Source organism: Xiphophorus couchianus, chromosome 15, assembly GCF_001444195.1.
Source record: "Xiphophorus couchianus chromosome 15, X_couchianus-1.0, whole genome shotgun sequence".
In the NCBI taxonomy this organism is placed as follows: domain Eukaryota; kingdom Metazoa; phylum Chordata; class Actinopteri; order Cyprinodontiformes; family Poeciliidae; genus Xiphophorus; species Xiphophorus couchianus.
In genome coordinates, this window is record NC_040242.1 from 13,401,357 (window position 1) to 13,413,571 (window position 12,215).

Consider the following 12,215-nt stretch of genomic DNA (forward strand, 5'->3'; position numbering starts at 1 on the left):
GAATTTTACTTAAGGACATCAGAGGGGTTCAATAGAAATACACATCACACATCTCAGATTATTTGTAAATATCTATAGATTAATATACCATTATCCTTACACTTTACAATCAAACATTGTTCTGTTTTGATCTATATGCATAAAAACAGTTCAAGCAGTTTAAATACTTTTGCAAGGCAGTATGTATGAAATCCAGAGCACGCAATTTGTTCTCCTAATGCCAGGTCAGTGCACCTGTTGCTGCAGTGGATCATGTCCTTTTGATAAATGAACTCTTTATAGCCGAAATAACCCATAGAGCTCCTTATATCCATCTTTCTCTGCCTATCTGGCCTTTCCCACTCCTTAATATGCTTTTTATCCTCTAAGGATGCAATCGCTTCACCCACTAAAAGAGGTGAAGTTTCATTAAAGAGGATAACTTGTCTGATAACGTGTTCTGCACACACGCACCTGTGACTCTTCCTGAACGCTCTGCCTTGTAATGCTTGTACCTTCGCCTCCATTATGGAGGATTTGTGCTCTTAAACACAGATAAATTGGGGGCTAAATATCACCAACTTACATGCTGTGGTGGTCAAGCCGGTTCTCAGTGCAGCCTCATGGTCGCATAGCAACACCTCACTCACCAAATCATAACGGTCCGTTTCTCCGGCCAAGCATTCATTTAGTGTTTACACATGTGCATGGGCACAGTGAGGCGACAGCGGGGTTAAGTTAGAGTGACTTTATTTAATGAGCTACAGCATGGTGCATGTGCCTTGTATATGTCCATATGGAGGGGCTCATTTTAAACAGCAGACAGTAGATTTACATTAATATACCCTTGACCGGCCTCTGTGAGCCTTGGAAGAGTTTAGCAGAGCAGAACCAACCAAAATATGCAACCACATATACAGAATAAACACTCACAAACACCATCTGGAGGTCGAACTAAAGGCCATCTCATGGTAGGGAAATGAGAAATGCCGGCGTGTATGTGCGTGTGTGTGTGTGTTAGAATATCAAAAACAAATACTCAAAAACCTCGAAGTCTGGTTAACATGCCTGTTGCTTCCATCTATTGTATGTGCTGGTATGCCAATACTTGGCATACCAGCACATAATAAAATAAACTGAATGTATTACAGGTGAGTAACTTCGCAGAGGTAACCCATACCAATGCAAAGGGCAGGGCTGCCTGAACATAACTGGCTTAAATGTAGAGTTTATTTGTCTTGTACTTTCAGTTTTTTTGCCCTTTATCAGTAAATAAACTGGCTCTTGACATATGGTTTTTTTTTTTCTTTCTGAACCTAAGTGTTTATGAGGGAGGACTCCCAAACTTTTTTAGTGCTACTTTTGTTTGCAGACTTAGATTTGAATATACCACCCATTTCTGGCACTGTTGCCATAGTGAGCGATGAGCTAGTCTTACAAAAGACTAAAGAAAGTGAGCTTGATGCTAAAGCTTCATAGGATGTGTTTAATTTTTCACATGATTGATTTTAGACTTTTAAAAAGATTTCTGTGGGACTAGTGGACATTTATTCTACAGTTTGCAGAAAGACAAAATAGGTAAACAAGGGGAAAGATATGGAGGAAAGTCCCTAAGGCTGGGTTTGGGAGTGTATGGGATACATAATCCACCAGTACCTGATATCAAAATAAGAATTTTAAGAATTCTTATTCTTGAAATAATAATTTTTCTTATTCTAAGTTTAACACACCTTTTTTTAGCTTGTCAAAGGATAAAATAAAAATCCTCTACTTATTTAACAACTAATAATTTCTGTGTTTCAATCCATTTTGGCTGAAACAATTACTGTATGTGCATCTTATTGAAAACAAATAAAAATTTAAAAATAATATTTTTCTGTTGAAACATAAAACAATATTAAAGAGTCTTTAGAAATGCTATTCTTGGTATTTTTAAGAAATATTTTATTACAATACTGTTACGATGCTTTTTTTGCAGAAATACAAATTTAAAAAAATCTGCATAATGTATTTAAGGAGACATATTTCTTTTGAAACCTTTTATTTTTTCATAAGTTGATATTTTTGACACAGTGTTGCATAAAGAGAAATTCTCATCCTGAAAGAAAAAAAACATAGCTGAACTGTGGCAGATGTGTCCTACCTGCTGGCTGTCTTTGAGTGACAGGACGAAGGCATGACTCAGAGTGTCCAGGTGGGCCTCGGATTGCTGCAGGTGTGCTAGAGCCTCGTCAGAAGTCATTCCTGTTGGGTCTGTACCGTCATGCTCTCCACTATTATCAATTCCTTTCTTCCTGTTCCTGTTCTTTTCGGCCAGCTGGCGCAGGGCTTTGGAGGCTCGCTTTATCACCTCCAACCTTGCTTGGACGCTCAGCTGGACGGGGAATAGAGGACATGGAAGGTCAAGGAACGAAGGAAGGGGAGACGTGATAAGAAAAGCAAATGAGTGGGGAAGATTGAGGTCAAATTGGGCAAAGAGAGGGAGGAGAGGATTGACAGGTGATATTTATTAATTCAAAACATAACATGCTGAAGGCATGGAATCGATCTCGATGAAAATAATATCAGGAACCTGAAGTGTAAATGCATGGGAGAAGCAGGTTAGAGAGAGAAATGTGTGTAAGAGACATCATAGAAGTCAGGCTAATGTGATTGATTTTATTCAGTGTGAACAGGTTAACTATTCATGCAGGGAGGAGAGGGCCTTTGGCTGAAGGTTTTATCCTCTTACATGAAAGTAGACAGCCGTTGACATGTTCTGAACACACAATCAAACCGAGGTGGATACACCAACATTATCTGGCTTCATAGCTGCCACTTCTCATTCAAGCATAATTGATATTTTGAAGACATCAGATTTTTTCTCCACCAGCACAAGATGGTCTTTCAGACTGAATCACCTGGTCGGATCAGTCTGTATTAAACTGTAAATTCAGGTATGACACTAAAAAGGTTTATCTAAAATCAATAGTGAGGAAGAGAGGTTGGCAATGCTGGGAGCTTCTCTTTATAAAATTTGTCCAGTGGGTAGAATGACAAACCTCAGTTACCCATCTCACCTCTTAGCTTTGTCAGAAATTGATCGGGCTTCTTTGTAGAGAGCAAAGTAGCACTTAAAGGTCAGCTGTAGTCCTGATAGTGAGAGGGGTTTGGATATTTCCTGGATGGGCTCAAAATGACGGGAAGAAAAGGAATAGAAAAGCGATGTGTTTCTGAGAGGTAATCTGCATGTTAAAGACCAGAGGGAAAACTGTGCCTGATGGGAATTGGGGTTTAATTGGCTCTGAAGTAGAGAGGGATCAATTAAACCTCAGATTTGCAGGGAAAGAGACGGGACATAATGGAAAAACGGGGGGGGGGGAAGCAAAGGTCTGAAGAGGAAACTGGTAGGGTGCAGGGAAGAAAAAAAGACACAGTGGGCTACTATTGATAAGGTGCACTGAGGCCCTTTAATTCTACCGCAGGATAATTTCTCACAGAGTTGTAATTATGTGTCTGACATTTCTAGGGAAATTTCATAATTTCTTTTATAAATCAGGGCTAGTATGAGTTTTGAGGCTTCAGAGTTTGGATGTGAACAGAATTCCTCATCTGAAATTAGCATGAGGGCTTTTGACAACTCAAAATGAAGCTGGAGGCACAGGTGAAGATCAGCTAAACAATTTAGAGTCAGGAGGGAAAAACATGACGGGTTGATGTAGTGACTAAAACTCCCCACAATCCTTCCTCCTGCACAATATGTGTCCTGTCTGGGTGGCGGTCAGGATCCACTGGCCGCAAATGCAACAGTTACAAATGTGTATGCCCAGCTATCAAATCCAGTCTGATGCTTTTACAGAGAGAGAAAAAAGTTTGTTCTACACTACACTCTGATGTGCTGCTTTTTCATCCTTTCTGTTTGACAAATATTGATTCATATGAATAAGATGGCAAAATGCTGCTTACATTTTTGGCTGCGTCAGGAGAGAAAGTGATACTGTCCAGGAAGCAGATGGCATCTGTGGGGACTAGTTTGTCCAGGTACTTGGCACAGGTGTTGTAAGCATGCAGGTAATCCTGATCACTGCGTGGGGGTCGTTTCAGCAGCTGTGGATCTCCTTTCCAAAACAATTTCTGCAGCCATAGTGCGTGAACTGCGCTGGCGGAGACCGTTGCCTTGCCGCCTCCGGGTAAAGGCAGCCGATTGGAGAGTTTAGAGATGGACTGAACATTCTGACTGGTCAGGACTGGCTGTAATGTGGCCAGTGGATCAGAGGACTCATCAGTCAGCTTTTTGTAGTTTACACCTGCAAAACAAAAACAAAAACACAGTGAAGTATATTTTACATTATAAAACTTGCTTGCCTTTCCCCATCCAACAACTCTTTGACTTAGGTTTGATTTTTTAATATGCATGTAATATAAGTTGTCATATATTAACATGTTTAATATTTGACACAATTATACTTTGTATATTTTGTTGAATATCAAAGCAGTCTTACATCAAATGTTAGCAATAATTCAAAAGAAAATCCAATGGTGAACATATAAAATGGTCTCATTTGTAAACAAAAAAATGTTTGTCAAATACTAAACACTTAATAAATGGGTTATGAGAAACCCATTTGAAAAGTGACAAAATATGATTAATTTAATTAAGTTTGCACCGTATTTTGTAAATGTAGATGGTTTGGGGGATTGATTCATTTCTTTATCATAGAGTACATTTTTGCTACATTTTAAGGTTAGTTCTAAGTCATTTTAAGACCTTGCAAAGATAATGTATGCAATGCAAATTGTATTAGATCTCAATGGGACACCCTGCATAAATATAGGGTGAATAAAAATACACGGACAGAGAGTACACTTACTTTTATAAATAAAATTGGGCAATTTAAAACATTGGTTTGTTGTTATCAAAAGCAAAAAAAATAGGTAAATTATGTCTCAAGCCTTTATTGCCATTTTTTAAAAATAAAAACTTACTTTTCCTCTGCAGTTCCAGAAGCAATGTGACTTATTGATCAGAAGCAGTCTATCTGCAGCTGTAAAACTCTCTCCCACTTGATATGTTTGAAATTTTTGCAAAAATCCTTCCTCCTGTATGTTTAGCTAAATCTTGTTGCTTAACTCAGAAGAGGTTTTTCTTTGCCATCTTTTACCTCGACCATGTCTCTGGTCACTTGACACCTCGCACTTCTAGAAAGACCATGTAGGCGGAGGTACTTATAGAGGCTGTCACTGAAGGATAATGGGTTCTACCTTGCTTACTGTTAAACTTTTTTTCTGTTTCCTTTTAATTTCTACATTTCCCCCCTCCATGACCATTTTTATGAATGGAGTGTTAAAGCTGTCAAATAATTTTTTTTTTTTTTTTTTCAATGTACGACCTCTTATTGTATGCTAATGTTCATTCTGGGCTCCATTTAAAAAGGGGAATGAAGCTGCTTAATTACTATGCACAAAAATTCACAAAAAACAGAGCACCAAACACTTTTATATTACCTCTACACAGAACACCTAAACCGCAGATAAGAGTGACATGCACTTACACATGTCCACACATTCTCACTGTCTGTCTCTGCTCAATGCACCTTTTCTCTGCTTCTGTTTCAGTCTCCTGCGTAGTGGATATCATCATCTTCCTTCCTACACACCACTCAGACAATCAGCTGATACACCATCTGATGATGGTATAAAGATTTAATGCACACTGCCTGACTCTGAAGCCAGGAACTAAATCAGCAGACACAAGTGTGTGGAATCATTTTCATGTTTGAACACGCATTTGTGTCTAATTTCCGCTGCTGACCTGACGTGAAGTTGGAGAATCTGGTGGTAGTCCTGTATCCTCATTATAGAACCTACTTTTTGCAGTTAAATATTTCTAGCAGCAAAGCAGTCCCACAGCATGATGCTGCCCCTACAATGCTTGAAACTTTATACAGCATACCAAAGTAAAAAACATACTTAATTATGGGTAAAAAGCTGAATATTTGCATTTTAAACCTTATGACTTGGTTTTCAGGCCTCCTACATGAATTCTCAAAATATTTGTTAGAATATTTTGGCCCATACCTCCTTACCAAACTCCTATAACTCCTTGAGTTGAGGTTAGCATAAATGATTATCCAACCAAAACTTTGTATGCGCTGATGTGGTTTCCAACGTGACTTATGAATCATTTTGAGTGAGTATGTGTCAAAGTTTGATCATGTTAACAGAAAGTTAGTGGCCCTGGAGACAACAACTTGTGTGACAATTTCACCCACACAGTGTGAATTTGTGGGTTGCACTAAAGTCGTATGTGAGGAAGTTGGAAAGAGATTCAGGGAATGCAAACTTCTATGTGTTAATGTCACAAAATCAGCTGAGGTACAAGTAGCCTGCATGAATTTGGATGCTCTAGATTTTGTTGAGGTTTTTGAGTGTGGTAATGTGCATCTGTTGGAGTTCATGCGCCAGCATCTGCAAAACCGATCAATTAGTAAATCCCTCCCCTGAACGGAGTGTGTAAAATTGCAGCTTACCTCCTGTATCAAGGTACAGCTCTGACTAGCAAGTGTGTGTGAGGTACAAAGCTTTGAAAAACTTTGAGGGCTTGGGGATTCAAATCACTGCAAAGTAGTTATGTTTTGAAACAATTTCTGGGCTAACAAAAAAGTTTTAGGACTTGGAGCAAAACTGCAGCTTCTGTAGAGGGAACCATCTACCTGTTTTGTCATTTCTTGTCCCTTTGAACTGTTGGCTTATTTTTTTTAAATTAAAAGATCCTTCAGACCCTCCCGAGGTCATATGGCTCTAAATATTTGATGAAGACAGGAGATCAGGAGGTGATGTTATGTTGAAGAAAATTCAAGGTGAAGTTTCTTTTTTCCTGGCAGGAGCAGCTCCCAAAGTTTAAGTACTTTACTTCTAGAGCAAAGGAAGTAAAATATGTACATACTACTGTCAGTGTAGCTAAATATGTTCCTGGTCCAGATATATCTATCTATATATCGATAGATCGATATATACAGCATATATTATACATATATATATATATATATAGAGAGAGAGAGAGAGAGGCAGCTTGTTTGCTGGTCCTTAGCAAAACATAATCTATCAAAATAGGGTATTTATCAGCTTTTGATCCCAAGTGCTGAAAAACAACATATTCCATATAATTTATATTTATAAAGAATCAATTAAGACACCATCGAAAAGACATCAGTGGAAAATTAAATACACCCTTTGGGATAACTTGTGGAAGAACTTGTTTTTCCTGTGCATCACCCTCTCACATTGTTACAGAAGAATATTGGCCTCTCTCTGATTCGAATTACCATGAATTAAGTTATCCATTCATGCACAGCAAATCCACCAGATAATAATAAATATTGCTCCATCCTTATTCTTTTATTGGGATGATAGTTAACTATCACTCCAAAAACATTTACAGATGTAGGTTATGTGAGGACACTGGTGTCCCTTGTGAAAGTTATGAGGTTAAGGTTCTGAATAAATCCTGGAGTCTTCAAGAATAGCTATACCTACAAAATTTATAGAATCCATTTTTGAAATGCATCTGGAAAACAATGCCTAAAAGCTTTTTCTTTTAACAAACTCCAAAAATTAAGCACTCCATTTAACATCTGAACAGTGCAGCTGATGAGACTAAAGATTCTGATGCAAGTCTTTAATTAACTTGTAATGCAATTCTTTAGAAAAGAATACGGTACTTTAAGGGAACAAGAGCAAAGCAAGAACAGAAAGAAGTGACATTATGCACAGCAAACCTACTGTATACCTAATATATTGTGCATTAGGCAATACCAGATATTGCAACCTATGTAAATCACACTTAGATTTCTGTCACTTCAGTAAAGTATGCCTCTGAATCCATCTGGAAAATGTAACAACACTTGTGTTTTGCTTTCATATTGGTTGATTTGCTTCCCCTGCATTGAGCCTACACCTTAAGTGAAGATTTTGCTTGTTTATTATCCAAGACTTAAAGTCTATCTCTCGGGCGAGTGTGTTTTTGCTTTGTTCATGTTTTAAACAGAGACATGTGTCATTGTTAAAAATTGTGGCACTTCCATAAGCAGAAGGAGGAAGCGAGGCGTGAAAACACAAGATGACACCCAGCTGACCTTTACTGAACTCCCAAAAGAGCTGACAACGTTTTCACCCTTACAAAACTGGGATCAGGTACTGAAGAGCTGGGAGGGCGATGTCTGGTCTCAACGTCCTTTGAGATCAATGCTCACTTCAACGGTGTCACTGCAGGCTCCCAGGGTGTCAGTTATTTGACTAATAATACAAACGTGGGTCGGTGTCTCTTTCAGTTACAGGCAAATGATTGCATTCGGTTTCAGCACTGCAGGAAAGTGTTTCATGAACCAATCGGGAAGAAATAAAAGGGACAGAATAAGATCAAGGAGGAGATAAAAGATAATGCATGTAACCTCTCACTGTAAATTTGTCATCGGGGATGTTTAATATTTTCTTCACAGTGAAATATGTGTTGTTTTTTTTTTATCCTCACAATTTAGGGGTGGAAAATCTCCCATAAATCCTTCATTTAAAATGTATTTCACTGGTATTCACAAGATAGAATGTATTTGTTAATGCCTAGAATTTATGAATGCTGCTGCTCTAATATTTGTCTGAACAGTTTTTGTTTAAATCATTCAAAATTTAATACTGATAAAATGTCCAAACTTCCCATCAATTCTGAGGAGCTTCCCAAGCCTACTGAGGAGGAGTATCCCCCACAGCATGTTGCTACCAGCATGATGTTTCATGGTGGAAAAAGTATGTTCAGGGTTATATATCCACCAAAATCCACTGAAGTCTATGATTGTAAATTAAGAAAACATGAAAAAGTCAAAAGAAGAATATATATAGTTCACCAGCACATCATCAAATAGAAACAAAAAAACCTCCCAAAACATACCTTTGGCAATAGTACGAAGGTTCTTCAGCAGTTTGACATGAGAGTCTGGTTTTATGATGGTGGTCACATAAGGCTCACAGCCTGCAGCGTCTATTAAGGTGTAGTAGTAGAGAAGGCGGCCCAGGTCACTTCCCTCCACAGTGGGCAGAACATATTTGGTCATGTGGCTGTAAAAGGCCTCCGGGTCGCTTTTCAAAGTGTCAAACAGTTTGAGGGAGTTACTCCGACTTTCGATTTCTTCAGTGGAAAGACTTGAAGTGGGGGAGAAAAAGCAGGGGGCAAATAAATCAGCTGAGAATCAAATCAATACAGCACAAATGCATTTGGAACAAGATATTAAAATACACAGTATAAAAATACACATAAGTTTTCCCTCACTGAGTTTAAATAAATCTAAAATTATCCAGATAGGATTATAAAAATTATGTCTGTTTGCTCAATGCCAGATTATCAATAGAGAATCTTGTTTCCTTTAAATTCATAAGTGTAATTACATTAAGCTTACTAAGTTCTTCAACAATTTAGGAAGACTGATGGCCACAAGTCTTCACAAGCATCACCGATTTATTTGGAGAAAAAAGATGGACACTTGAAATCCTGAGAACACCATCCCAACATATTGGGATGGCAGTATCATATTTTGTGAGTGCTTTGCTGCAGGAGTGACTGGTGCACTTTACAAAACAGATGAAGACAGAATGCTATGTGGCAAACTAAGAAACTGTGGAAGAATATCCAAGTCACACTGGCCATTCTACCAAATATCAAGGAAATGAATCTATGAATCTTCTTAAAAATAGATCTATAAATAATTATCCTAAACATTTTGGCATTTAGCAAATATAAATAGTTGTTTAATAGTTAGCTAGTTCACCTAATTTCTTTTTTTTTTAGACATTTTAGATATTTAAAAATCTGTTAAACAAATAGGAGTATTTGCTTGTAGTCTCAAAGCCAAAGATTTGTTCAGTAAGGCGACAAGTAAGCAAGACTGGTTGAGAACTGTTTAAACACAGTAGGAAAAGGAAAGAAAAGTAGCATAGAATAATATGATTTAATCAGTAGTCATAAGTGAACCAGCAGGAGTGGATGTTGTGTTTTACAAAGTTATAAAAAATAATAATAGAGCCCTAAAAAAACTAGGATATTTATCACAGCTGACAATCTTAAGAATTTGAACTGATCAAACTTAAACAAAGAGGAGGAATGAAAACAAAATTGAAAGTATACAGGAAGAAAGTCAAGTTGAGGACATATTGAACATTCAGATGGTGGCAAAAATCTGACGAGAAGCCGTTTCATTGACTTGATTAATCTGAGTACAATCTGAGTTTGTGTAGCCATAGAGCAAAAAGTCAACTGCAGCAAGTGGTCCAAAGAATGAGAACCAAACTAAAATGAAGAGAAGCAGAACAGCACAAAGAAATGGAGAAAACCCCCCAGAGAAATGCAATTAAAGTCAAACAAGAAGCGCTACAAAGATTAAAAAGGCAAGGGCAATGTAAAGCTACTCGCTGGTGGTCTCCGAGGGGCTCTGAGCAATCTGCGGCTGTCTGGGAGCGTGTTCGTAAGAGTGGAGTTCTGTTTATCTGTCAGAACAAGACAACATCAAAGTGGACAACGCTTCCCCTGGGCTCTCCGTCGCACTTAGCTGGGAGGCTTCTGCTAATGAAAAAATTAAATAGAGAGCAACAGCGGATGCAGCCGCTGACAATAGGCTCAATAATGTAAATAACTCTAATCATGTTCACCACAGGAGCTCTAATATGGCTGCAATCATCTGAGCTAATACAAAGGGAAGCACACTCAGCTTAGCTAGTGTTCTGTCTCTCTCACACAGACAGGCACCCAATCAGGGTTATTTTATTAGTTATTCATAATACCTCTAAAGAAAATGAGGACTATACAAATTGAAACCTCCTTTTAGTGAGATGAGAGGCTATGAGCTTTGATAAAAAAAAACTTTTGTTAAGTTGGGAGCATTTCTTCTATTTTTCTCTGTGGTTTTTAACATCTCTGTGGTGAACATATTTCTCTCTGATAGCTTCATTACTAGTCTCCGCCACGCTGGCTTGGCTGCTGCCGCCGCTTCCTTGTTGGTTGCTCTCTAAGGACGCAATAGAATTTCCCCACTCTATCTTTGTGGTACTCATGTGGCTGTAATATCAGATGCTTGTTATTACAATCTTCTCTTGTTTGTTTCAAAAGCCAGGCCAGAACAAGGAGCCAATTTAATCTGATTTGATCTCTGCCCCGCTCTTCGCAGTCCTCGTCTCCCGGCTCGTCCCAGGCCCATATTAACATGTTTGCTTCAGATGTGATGCATGAGATAACAAACAAAAAGAGATTGCTAATGTTCCCAAATTTTGAGGCATATTCAATTGAAGAGCCAATCAGACAGTACAGATTAAACTGTAGGGAGGCTTTCGAAGAGAAGTGATAGCTATCCAGCACAGCATTGTTCAAAGAGATGCTATCTGAGTCTAGAATGCTTGTAACTTTCTGCAAAGTAGGGGAGGTTGTACTGTAATGCTGTTGGAAAAATCCAGAAAAGTTTTTTTTTCCATAATACATAGAATATGTTCAGTTAATGATGTCAAACTGCATCCAGCTATAAGATTCTCAGCAAAATGAGAAGCAGTATTGAGTAAATGCAGGCCTGGGAGATTCCCTCTTTCATCAACACAACCAAACACACACCCACTGTCCAATGGACACCGTTCAGATAAAAAAATACAGTAACTTTGGAGAATGCAAATAAACAGAAACAGCAGACAGGCGAATGTGATGTTATGTGCAGCAGGAGAAAATGAAGAGCCCTATGTATAAAGGATTCAGGTGCTTTGCTAGAATGATCAGACCTGTCAAACTCTATTCTATAAATATGGTCTAAACTCTGGAAAAACAGCCACAAACAGCTCTGGATAGCTCAATAGGTCGACCAGGCGTATTATATGAAGAGAGTTTAGTCCTCAGTGTAGTTGTCCTGGGTTTGATTCCTGGTCTCTGGCCATTTGTTGCTCGTCTTCCCTTTCTCTCTTTTTTCTTATTCCTTATTCCTTGTCAAACTACTGTTCATGAAAGGCCCCTAGTGCCAAAAAAAACTTTAAAAATAAAACCAAACCAAACCTGACTGTGCCAGAAAAAAAAGAATGTGTCAGAGCAATTTTTGTTTCAAGGACCCAGCCAATTGTTATTTTGAAGACTGAGAGTGATTTGAAATCTGGCAAGAAAAAGCTTGCTGTTCTACTGAAAGGGCCAGAGTTGACCAAAATTCTGGACTGTGAATTCAACTTCAATTCAATCAACTGTGAAT

General features: G+C 38.3%; 1 protein-coding gene across 1 annotated transcript in view; it reads right to left on the reverse strand.

Moving 5' to 3' along the window:
• nbas (NBAS subunit of NRZ tethering complex) overlaps positions 1 to 12,215 on the reverse strand; it is a 165,563-nt gene that overhangs the window by 47,979 nt on the left and 105,369 nt on the right. The window contains exons 44-46 of the mRNA XM_028040395.1: positions 8,900 to 9,150; positions 3,925 to 4,265; positions 2,123 to 2,353 (exon numbers count right to left, since the gene is read on the reverse strand). Coding sequence (XP_027896196.1) covers positions 2,123 to 2,353; positions 3,925 to 4,265; positions 8,900 to 9,150 — 823 coding nt within the window. The remainder of the gene's footprint in view (positions 1 to 2,122; positions 2,354 to 3,924; positions 4,266 to 8,899; positions 9,151 to 12,215) is intronic.